The sequence below is a fragment of the Haplochromis burtoni genome, unplaced genomic scaffold, assembly GCF_018398535.1.
Source record: "Haplochromis burtoni strain Fernald_Lab_line unplaced genomic scaffold, NCSU_Asbu1 Contig_47, whole genome shotgun sequence".
Classification (NCBI taxonomy): domain Eukaryota; kingdom Metazoa; phylum Chordata; class Actinopteri; order Cichliformes; family Cichlidae; genus Haplochromis; species Haplochromis burtoni.
In genome coordinates, this window is record NW_024582408.1 from 222,257 (window position 1) to 234,391 (window position 12,135).

The following is a 12,135-nucleotide window of genomic DNA, read 5'->3' on the forward strand; positions in this document are numbered from 1 at the left end:
GTGGAAAGTTATAATATTAATGTTTAACTGAATTGATGTGATGCATTTGTGTGAAAGTGTTTACACGTTTAGCAATTTCAGTTAACAGTGGTGTGCTTTACTGATGGGGAGTTTTTTTCAGCTTTCCAGTGACGTGCAGATCGCCTCATTACAGTAGCAGTTGTGGGATGAATGCAAAGGTTGAAGTTACAAATAAGTGTCTTTAATGACTTGGAAATGTTAAATCAATTATGCATCGTATTGCTGCACAAGTCACTGCATTCCTCTCTGGAAAAATGAGGCAACAGGACATTTAGATGCCCTGCCTATGGTAATGCTATCGTGATAATTGGATCTTGTTTCCTAAGTGCATTCAAGTCTTCTTGTAAGAGATCGTCACTTTAACTGATTGGAATTAATCAACTCAGAAGCCCAAGCCTCCCTTAAAAGGTTCCCCAATAACCCCATAGTTTTATGGATGAGATTACTGTCAGCTTTGAAGCCACAAAAACAGCGTTTGTTTAACCATTGTCTTTATGATCTTTTGTTCTGACGCACTTTGTGATCTTTTATCTTGAAAGGAAATCTTAGTCACTTATTTACTTTATACTTGTGCACACCTGAACTTATCAGTTAAAATGCAGATGATATGATTGTGCACGTCCCATGATTTCTGGGAGTCAGGGCTTTTGGCCCATCTGAGAGAAAACAAGAAGAGGTCAGATGTGTCACTGGGGATTGATATCTGTGTTAGTGTTGCGTGAAGGCATGCTACACTCTGTTTCTGACTGTTCCTCTTCTCCCACTCTGTATGTTACGCAACAACAGAGGAAAAGTACCCGTCCCAGTGTCAGGTATCAGTGAGCTGCTGTACGTCTGCTCTCATTTTATTCGGCCTCACACAAAACATTGTGCAAGATTACTTCCAAGAACTGGAGTACAACATGGAGCTGTTTTGATCCACCCAGACTGACACGAGGAAGAGATTTATGTTCTGGAGGGAGTGCACGGTCAAATTTGTTCATGCACTCGTGCTCCAGCACACAAACACACACTTGTGAATATACAGCGTGTGCAAGGCGAGCAAAGCAAGAGCTATAGCGCTTTCCTTCCTGTGCTGAAAATTCCTACTGGGCAATATGAACTGTCAATAGAAAATCTTCTTCTGCACATCACTTGTGAAATATATGAACTTCTAATCTTCTCTTCTGAAAATTAAGTGAAGACAAGGACACAGAGAGTGTGTGGAGCCTCACCAAGCTTTATTTACATGCGCACTATTTCTTATACAAACTTCAAAATTCAAAATGTAATACACAGGAAAATACCCACTAACATTAAGTTGAGAATAAGCAAGATTAATAAAGAGCAAAAGTTCAAAGGGAAAAGTTCAGAGTGTGTATGAAAGGGAGCTGGCCTGGGCTTCTTAACAAGGATGGAAGGACTCATAAGAAGATAATATAAAGAAAATGTCCAAGAGGTGATTAAGGTTTCTAGTGGTATGTGTCTATTTTTGCTTTTCTCAGCTTTAAACCAGCATATTTTGTTCTGCGCGTGTGTGTCGAGCATGAGAGGAGGTCATCTGTGCCTGAATGAAGCAGTGGTTTTGTGAAAGGCCTGCTCAGCTATGACTACGAGAAAACTACCCTCCCAAAGAGTCGATGCATTTTTACACCGAGCCGAGTGCACATAATGTTAGGAACGCCTTTTAGATTTGATATTTCCCAAATTGATAAGAGCTCTTTTCAAAGATGACTGCGTTCCCCGGATTTCACTTTGCCTGTCGTCTTCACAGGAGTAAGTAATTTTAAGTACAGACAGTGTAGATGAATTCAAATGCTTAACAGTTCAGGTGATGGCTCAGGAGTCCCCCTGACAACAGAAAAGACAGATAGTGTTCTGGAAATTTTAGATGTAGCAAGGTGTTGGTAATTCCAGCTTGCTGACATTTTCACTATGTCAGTGTAATGGGTTTGTAATAATAATAATAATATCGGAGGATGGTGCAAGTGCTCCTCTTTAAGCCCTGATTATTACTTTTTTATTTTTTAATTTTTTAAAAAGGAACAGAGTGTTTTAGCACTAAAAACACAGTGTTCCTCTCAGGTTGAGAAAGGTCCAGCTAGCTCATGCGCTAAACCTCAGTTAGTACAACAGACCATTCTAGCCAACCATGCACACCCACTCCTCCTTCCTTCCTTAGCTTCAAAGAGATATACACGAATCTGTACACTGATATACATGACAGGGAATACACTTCATGTCACTGCCCCCAAATGGAGAAGGGGTCTCCAGATGCTACAACAATGGTGCCTTCCACCATTTCCAAAATCTGGTTCAACAATTAAAATTGCTGGTAACAGTTTTCCCTCCTTACCCGGCGCATGATGTATTTGCTATTTCTTCAAATTCAGAGGTATGACAAACCCCAAGGGTCAAGTACTACATGAGCATATAAGGACATACAGCGAGTAAATATGCATTTCACACGGTTCATAATGCATAAATACATACATGCATACAGTCGGCTGTTCTGTATGCACCGCGAGGAGCTACAAACCCTCGTGAGATTAATTCAGTTGAAATAAAACTCCATCGATAAACACGTACACACGTTAACATGTATTTAGGAGATACAGGAAGTCACCTGCAGGAGCACCAGGCGTGTCCACGAGGGGATCTGTGTGTGTGTGTGTGTGTCAAGAGTCAAACAAGAGGAGAAAAAAGCTATGACAACAAAACCAAAAAACAACAGACTGTGTGAAGTAATAATCCTGACATTTATCGTCCTTCTAATTCTTCATCCTGGTGGCCAAAAGTTCACAGGTTACAAGTTCAGAAACACAAAGAAAATATGTTTTCCCCCCCAAGAAACGTTAAAATACTACTCGACTGTGGCTTGACGTTTCTTAAATGGAAAGCCTTCCTTCCTCACCCCCTGAGTGATTCTGTATATGCATAACAAGCCCCACAATCTCACGACAAGAAACCTGCAGAGCTTAACATGGATCCCTGCTATTTTTTTGCTTTTTTTTTTTCCCCGTGTGTGTGTGTGTGTGTGTGTATTTTAAGTGTGTGCATAAATGTGTGTGCTGTCATTTGGCTGCCAGCATATCCTACTGTTTATTTCAAGTAATTTGGCAATATACAGAGATAGCTTATTGTTTTAATCAAGAAACAAATGGCTTCTAGAGGAATGAGCCTATAAAAGGAAAAAAAAAAAGACAACAACCTTCTCCCTTTGCTCAAACTTATCATGCTACAAGTGGCCGCAGCTCGAGGCTTCTGTGGGTTTTGGGTAAAAACAGGAAAAAAAAAAGAACAGAAAATATGCACAGCTTCCTCGCAGGACAGGATTCAACACTGTTTATATAGCACCTGTTGTGGTGTGGAAATGTTCACAACCCTAGGACACAGGTTTTTGTTTTGGCTACATCGAATGCTGTGATAAATGACCTCAACAGAACTCACCAGAAGTTAGGAAAGCAATGAGAAGACATACAAGATCTTTTCCCTCTTGAATTTTTACCTGCCCTGCACTATTCTGTACCAGAAGTTTTCTTCCTCTAGTCTTTTGATATATACAAGGATAAAACAAAAGCTGTAGCAATCATCTAATCATAATATAACCCTCAGTATGCTGCTGTTATTTCAAAGTCATGCATCATATAATATAGAAAACAGCAAGTGCATTGTGTTAAATTGAGGAATTTAAACTTCTGGGGTTTTGGAGATTTCGCAATCTGGGGCAACGTTTCAGTTTGTCTACACATGGACTGAATAAGTGGCCACTCAGTGAGTACGACACTCCCATTTCCACCTTTTCATTTCACCAGTACAATGACTCTTTCTCTACAGACATTTTTGATTAAGAAACAAATATGATAAAACAGGAACTCAAAAAACAACAACAACAACAACATATGACATTTAAAATTACTTAGAACAGTGGGAATTTCTTTTTCAGTATTACACGTCTCAGGAAACCACTGGATCTGATTTACACCACAACATGTCTTGTTTTTTTTTTCTCTTTACACTTCAGTGGGAACAACTGCACCATGCTCTCCTTCGATTCTTTGCTTGCCATTTAGTCCTCAATTTCCACCTGAAGACCCCTTTTTGATAAGCAGTGTCTCTTTGATATCAGCAGACTGGGCGTCAAAGGAAAATTGCATAATTCTAAGATTTGTGAGTTTCTTGTGATTGTTAGATGTAGCTTTCGTTTTTGCTGTTGTCGTTTCACAAGAAGCTTTGAGGGCTCATGCGCAGCATCTCTCGAGTCTGCAGGATCTTTCATGGTTCACCAGTGTGGGAGCGAAGGTAAAGCTCTCAAGAGGAAGTCTTCTTCTGTAAACACAGGGTTGGTTATTTTACATTGTGCTGATGGCAGGTTTGGCAAAAAGGATGTTGTGTGTCCGATCTTCTCTTGCACCACACAGGTCAGACCTGGAATGAAAAAGATATGATTATCTTTTTGTGTTCGTAAGAATGAAAATCTTTTCCCTTCTCAAGCTTTTAAGTCACATTTTTGAATAAGTAGATTGGCAAATGTCACTGGCTCATATTAACAACAAATTTCTGTTCACTGCTGGTTATTTGCAGCTGCAAGCTAGGTGCTTAAAGCTACCACTCCTGCATATGTTTCGTAATACATGCATTTGAATATGAATTATTGAATATATGAATTATTCCTGATCAAGTCCTCATCACATACTTCCTAGAAACCCAAGAAACCAGTGGTTGACTGACATTTCTTCAGCAGTGTGCACATGACATCATGACATCACTGGAGAAACCTCAATTGAAGTTTATGGGAAAATTACTTCTTCTCACTCTAATTAAGACCTCAGTAAACGTTTTGCTGGTGAATTTATGGTCTCAGTCATATTTAATTAAGCATGATGTTCATTTCATAAATGGTAACAATAAATTGAAACAAATGAAGGGAATGTATCTGGGCAAGTCTTCCTTGTGGTAGACAAGTTGCTACTGTTTGATTATGCAGCTTTACTGGGTTCTTGGTCATATTCAACCCTCACTCACGACTACAGGATTTTAAAAAAATTGATGATAATGGCCAAAATTCCCAATTCAAAGCTGCGAAACAATATCTTCAATGTCACAACATCATGGCAGCTATTTTCATCTTTTACAGACCAAATACTTATTTCACTCATGACAAGTAGATCAATTTATAACTTTTATGGGTGATATTCTTTCTCTGTCAATCAATTGAAACAACCTTTAAAATAGACACTGCTTATTTCTTTATAAGTGAGCAAACTTACAAATTCAGCAGGGGGTCAAATAATTATTTCCCCAAAATGTATATGCAGTCCACATCCTTATTAAAAACATGTAACATGTAAGGAAAAAAACTGCTGGAGAAGTTTTTTTATTGTGTCAATGTGATTTAGGAAGAACAATTAAGGTCGAAGTGGTTCAATAAAGAAAAAAACCCCCAGTAATTTTGTTCTGTGAAGTCCTTTCTTGACTCCTGTTATTATCACATCATCTTAGTGCTTTTGTCTAAGGCTGTCTCTATTCATGACACAAATAACTCTACAACCCTACTGTGAGCATGACGTGTACTAGACCAAATTTTACAGAGTTTTTTTCAGGAAAAAAAAAACAAAACTAATTAGCTCATACATCAAATTCCCCATTAGATACTTCAAAACAAACAACACTTCAATTTACATACCTGCTCTGCTCCCACCCTCTCAGCCGGGTACCCAGCTCTGAGAGGTCTGCTTGGTGTTTGTGAAGTTGCTGACTCCATTCATGTTGGCAAGAGAGTCAAAGTTAAAATCCAGGCCATCTGCATCCATAAGATCGTTCCTGATGATGGAGTCCATGTCGCATTCCAGGCTGCCATTGAATATGTCCAGGTCCAGATCTGTGGGGAAACGATCCTGATAGTTCCCTCCATTGCTGCTAACTGTCCCACTCAGGAAGATTGAGGTGTCAATCTGCATGGAGGAAGACCCATTTCCTCCCAGGGGTGAGAGCAGGAGCTGCTGTTTGGCATTAGCCAGAGTGTTAGCCTCATTCACTAGGTTCAAGCCTCCATTTATAGACCTCAGAGAGCTGTGATTGTGGTTGTTACTTCGCAGCATCTCTTGTTGGTTGCTTTGAAGTCCTCCAGTTGTCCCAAAAGTCATGACAGGATCATTGCGGAGCATGAGGCCACGGCGGGAGTTCTGGGAAACGAGGGCAGCTGCACTGGCCTGTGACATCAATGGATCTGACTGGGTCATCATTACATCACTATGGTTGTGACTGTCAGAGTTGAGCAAGTCTTGCAGTGTCTGGGTGCCAAAGCGGGTCGTGCTGATGCTGGAGAAGGACGTTTGCTTGTTCTCCTGGATGGTCTGCATGGGGGACGAACGCAGAGAGGAGCCCGCCGTGTGGGGGCCGAAGATAGAGTTACTGTAGCTAGCACTTCCATTAGAAGAAGAATTGGAGGATGGAGAGGAAGTGGAGGAAGGTGAGGCTATCCCACTGGGTTTGGACCCAAAACTGAAACCTGAGGAACCATTTGGTGCAGTCTGGCTGGAAGTGGTTGGCACCATGCTGATGTTCTCCAGGAACTCATCCATTATGTCATCTGTGAGTCCATCATTCAGATTCATTGTACCCGCCAGGTCTGCCAAACGGGGCAGCTCAGTCGGCACAGCCTTCCCATTCGTCTTGGCGTTCCCAGGAGACAGTGTTCTGCCAGGACTGGAGTAGAGCATAGGCGAGAGAGGCGGCTCGTCATCAGGCACCTCGTCTAGCTCGGGGTTGGCCAGAATAGGTGAGAGGCGGCCACTCACTGTGCTGGCATTGGAGTTTGTGCGAGAGCGGAAGTCTGTCCAAGCATCCAGCTCCTCGCTGCTGCGTGAGGTCGGGCTTCCAGGCCACTTAGAGAGACCTGAAGGACTGTCCGCACCACCTTCACCAGCTGCAGCAGCTGCAGCCTGCAGGGCTGCCTTCTTCTTGGCAGCACGGCCGCGGGCGGACTTGGTGTACTTGTTGCTGTTGTCCATGGAGACTGCCCGGCGCCGTGGAGCCTTACCACCCTTTCCTCCTTCTGGATTGATCATCCACCAAGAACTCTTTCCTGTTCCCTCATTTTGGACACGGATGAAACGACTGTGGAGGGATAAGTTGTGTCGGATGGAATTCTGTAACACAAAACAGAGAAGAAGACTCAGCTGAGTGCTGTGTGGAAAATACTTTTTGCGACAATTACTCAAACTATGCTTGTCACCAGTATGGATTTGTATCCATTCTTCTTTTTGCCAGTGCAACATTCAATGAAAACCTCTCATTAAGTTCAACAACACTGATCCATAAACCACCCACGAACGCTCATTCTGCAGTCACGTAAACAGTTCTTCTCAGTGACTAGACGTACAAACAGCAAAAGCCTATTGTTTCAATTGTTGATCCACTAAATATAGACAGGCTCACATTAACATTGTGCACCACTTAGCACTGATGTCTGCATTGTTCCCGCTGTAGCTTTTGTGTTGTGGGCATAAAAGAGAAAAGAGAGAGACAGTGTTCTAAAAATCAAGCCTCCTCAATAATGAATGACACATACAAAGAGCCTCTATATGTCAGATCATGTGTGTTTGCGTGTGACTGTTTGTCTTGGCTGGTGTGTATTGATCAGCTCTGAGCTCTTTTCTTGTGAGAGGCCAAAAGGCCCACTGTGGGGCAACTTTTTCACATGACAGTCCCTGCCAGTGATCAAGAGTTTCATTCACGACACAGAGACGTACGCGCGCATTAAAGGCCCAAATGACTACATAACAACCCTGTTGAAATGCTTGTTGTCTTGGTGCTGACTATGTTAGCATTAATAGTTAGCAGGCGTACATTTGTTCGTGCTTCACATTGTGCAGAGACTTTCACCACACTAGCAATCATTGTCGAGCTACTTTCACACGTGCACTGCAGCCCAGAGGTTTTCTAGACATTACCCAGAAACGCAAATGTCAAAGTCAGTTGCATCTAACATTAAACACTCTTTACCCTACCAGCTTAACAGTACAAAGTCTGTGTCGTGTACAACCCATCCTTTTTTATAAATAGAGCCAGTAATATGCAGAAGGACCCATGCCATCATGGGTCTGCACATCTTTTTTCATGCATCTCCCATCACCGTACCCAAACAGAGCATTTCCAGTAGTGAGAAATGTTGTCATGTGCCACATAGGACAAAAGGCAACCTCACTGCTTGTATAGATCTGATCCTCCTGGAGTTCATGTGTAACTTCAGCCTGTTATCTGTCCATAACCTTGAAAATTGTGCATGGTAAAAGTGGTGTACTTATTAAACTTCATGTTAGAAGTGTAGAAGTGTCAGAATGATTATGTTAGCCAAACTAAGAACATGTGATACTGAGGTGACTATCTGATATTTCTAGTAGTTTCAGAACACAAAAGACTGAAAGAGTCAGATTGGCTTCCTTTGGATGCAATGGCTTGGGTTATAGTTAAACCACAAGATAAGAGTCAAAGGCCAGTAACAGATAACACAGCTTGATAAAACTGGGATACTATTTAAACAAGAGGTCTTGCAAGTTTTATTCATGTGTGTCATTATGAGTTTCCATTTGCACAATAGCAAAGATTCACATGCCTTGTTTACTTTAGAGAAGTCTGTTCACTTCAGTACTCTTTTCAATAATTAAATAATGCAGCTTAAACTGAGGATTGCATTGTGTAAAAGCAGTAATTTAAGACTTGAAACTCAAACTTGATCCCTAAATTACAAACATGTTCTTATCCATCTGGACATCCACCCCCCCCTTCCGGCCATCGCACACATGCTCCCACACAACACACATGCCGCCATCTGGTTACATAACAGGACATCATTTCATGGATCTTTTTATGACAGGATAACAATGTGTACACACAGCCATAGTCTCAAATTTCAACTCACAGTAACACCATTAGGAGTCTTAAAAAAAACATGCATTTTAATGAAAAATAATTCTGTTCTGGATCACTAACTTATATGTTTATAACCTTGCCTCTAGCATTAATTACACTTTCCCCGTCTTCTCAATTTATTGCAGGCTTTGCTGAATTAATTATTTTGCCTCAGTCTCCTTCTTTTTCCACATCCCCTCCTTCTTCCGCAGTTTCTGTTGTTTCACAAACACATAGCTCTTATGGGCCCTGTGGGACTCTGGGGCTATGCTATATCCTCCCATATAAACAACCCAACCGCCATCCACAACATGCACGCAATTTTCCCCTCTCCTTTTACCTCTTATGTATATTTTTACTCATAAAGACGGAACAGACTTCTGGGTTCAAATCAGCGAGAACCAACATCTTCTTGTTTTTGTGGGAATCACAATATTGTTTTCCACGAAGCAGCACCGTCTTTACCAGGCAACAGTTTACAGGCAATTTGGTCAGGACTGTTATTCTGGTCAAAGGCAGTTCAGTCAGAGAGGAGAGAGAATGGGTTTAAGTTACATTTCTGAATGCTGTGTTGGCAGAGCAAGATCTCTGGGGCCAAACTGAACCCATGACCCTGTGTGAGTGTATGCATATTTGAGCGTGTACTATGGGTGCGGTTGTGATAGTTATATGAAAACGCTCTTAAATGGTTTGCAACTGTTATGCAAAAACTTGTTTCTGTTGGAGCGTATGCTTCTTCCGACCCTTGCTATGCATTGCATAGAATCATGAATGATGGTGCGAACATATTTCTCAATTGTGCACCGTGTATTCTGCAGTGAGGTAAGAGGGGAATAAATACTAGAGAGACCAGTGTTTATCCTCTGCCGGCATCTCTCGAGGCATGACGTATTGCTGCTTTATTACAGAACACACACGTACATAAATGTTTCCATCTGCCAAGAAGTTATAAATAATGGCAGGGGATCGGCTTTGTAAAGGAAAAATAAAAACTTTGGCGGGATGAATAATAGGAGAATTTCTTAAAAAACAGAATTTCTTTATCCAGCTGGTATAAACATTCACCTGCCAGCGCCCGATACTTCATCAGTCCTTCTCCCTCGAAAGCCACTTGTTTAATGCATCTCTTTTTTTGTGCCATTGCTCGTTTCCTTCAAATGTCAAGTGTGATATTTCATAACTTTGTGTGACGGGCAAGTGATAAAAGCAAGCAGGGCATCTGCAACCACAGCATGGACGAGGAAATTTGGATCCATGTGAAAGGTAGGATAAGAACATGATGATTACAAGATGAAAGAATGAATAATGTGCATGCTGTCAGTACAATGTGTGATAAACTAGTAGAAGCAAGCCCTCCCACATACTCTTCCTCACAAACTGCACTGATCACCACTTTTATTCTGGAGATTTCAAGGATTTCCTTGGATTTGTTTTTTTTTTTAAATTTGCCTTGAGCACCACAATCCGAACTGTGCATAGATGCAGCACTGCCTGCGGTTTAGTACATGGAAAGTATGTTGTTTTATGATTTTGGTGGCCTGACCTTTTAACCGTTTAAAACATTTTTTACTTTGCATTTCTTGCAGACATTTAGCCTGTCGTGCAAACCACAACATCTCATTTCTGTCTCCTGTGATTCTTCTACTGCATTTAATGACACACCCAGCATATTGTTGAAATTTCCATGAGTTCATTAAACTCAATATAAAACATAAGAAAAACTCTTAAGACACATATGGTGAGCCCAATCCAAAGTCCTGGAGCTTAAATTTAAAACCCACCTCCTCCTGCCCATCTTAAGCTTAAATTTCCCGTCATTACTGACATGCACTCACTGGCCAAGTACATCAGTTCAACTGATTGTTAGTGCAAATATCGAATTAGCCAATCATATGCTGGGATTTTCCCACACAATCATGTCTAGGGTTTACAGAAAATGGCCTGAAAAAGAGAAAATGCAAAAAATGTCTTGTTCCTGTCAGGTGTGACGTGGGATTGGCATCATGGATGTGCAGCCTACATATCTGAAATGACTGTGTGACGCTATCATGTAAATATGGACCAAAATCTCTGAGGAATGTTTCCAGCACCTTGTTGAATCTATGTCAAAAGACTTAATGTAGCCTGAGAGTAGATTTCAAAAACGTGATAATATCATTACAGCTCTTTCTTGGAACTATTCTCTTACTTTGAGGCGACTTCCTTTTATTGATTTATTTTTAAATGTGCCTGATGGTTACCACCCCCAAACTATTAAAGTTGTTTCATTTGCTGAAAATTTGCACGTTAAGAATTTATGTGTGAACATGGTAAACTCACAGTGTGAGCTGAGTACTGTATACATACTGCTGTAGCTCCTTTGGGGTATTCCCGAAGCCCATTAATAAAAACAGCTCACTGAGACAGCAGCTCTGAATCATAGCTCCTACTATGCAGCCACGGCAGCTAAATAACGCACATACACACCTACAAACAGCAACAAAAATGAAACTGCTGATACTATCCAGGTAACTTTTGGGACTTTTTTCTTTTTAAATTCTTTCTTTCTTCAGACCTCCTCTTATTTCTCTCTCAGGTGAGCTTTAATTTCTGAGACTTGAAGTTTAACAGGAGGGCCCTGTCACAAAGGCAGACAAATTGATTTTTTTTTTAACTCAACCTTGCTTTTCATTTCTTGAAAAGAAAAAAAAATACTTCTTCAAAGATGTAGTTTGACAGTTTAGCATTGTTGAGAGTTACTTTAGCATCCGTATTACTCTCATACCTGTTGGTTAAATAGGACGTGACAGCCAGACTATGGTTATCTTTACACGGCACAAAGAGTGGAACGTTGGCAGCGACGACAAAAACTTGAATTATAATTGTGATTCAGTTGTGCTTGCAGATTTTGTTAGCCTCACAAAGAGCCATCCTAGCAATTTAAACACTCCTGAGCTAAACAAACCTCCAAGTTAGCCATAGCTTTATATTTAGACAGGCATAAGTGTGGCTCGAGAAGCTTTAATCATTTAATTTTTGCCAATGAAACTGATAACAGACACAGATTGCACCAACATCTGATTTGATATTTAAAATAAAGTGCTCTTTCTAATGATGTTTTCTCTGACTCACCTCTGCTCACCTAGATAATGCAGGTTCAGCTATCAACTGTTTGGCAGACCGGTTATCCAGGTTTAAAAGCCAACTAACTCAGAGTAGCCAGATAAAGTTGAATTTGCTTGG

The 12,135-nt window shown here is 40.9% G+C and overlaps 1 protein-coding gene across 1 annotated transcript in view; it reads right to left on the reverse strand.

Annotated features, from left to right (window-relative positions):
* Nucleotides 1-1,219: 1,219 nt before the first annotated feature.
* foxo3b (forkhead box O3b) overlaps nt 1,220-12,135 on the reverse strand; it is a 43,619-nt gene continuing 32,703 nt past the window's right edge. The window contains exons 3-4 of the mRNA XM_005921648.3: nt 5,687-7,151; nt 1,220-4,428 (exon numbers count right to left, since the gene is read on the reverse strand). Of these exons, the coding sequence (XP_005921710.1) occupies nt 5,706-7,151 (1,446 nt within the window). The 3' untranslated portion in view covers nt 1,220-4,428; nt 5,687-5,705. The remainder of the gene's footprint in view (nt 4,429-5,686; nt 7,152-12,135) is intronic.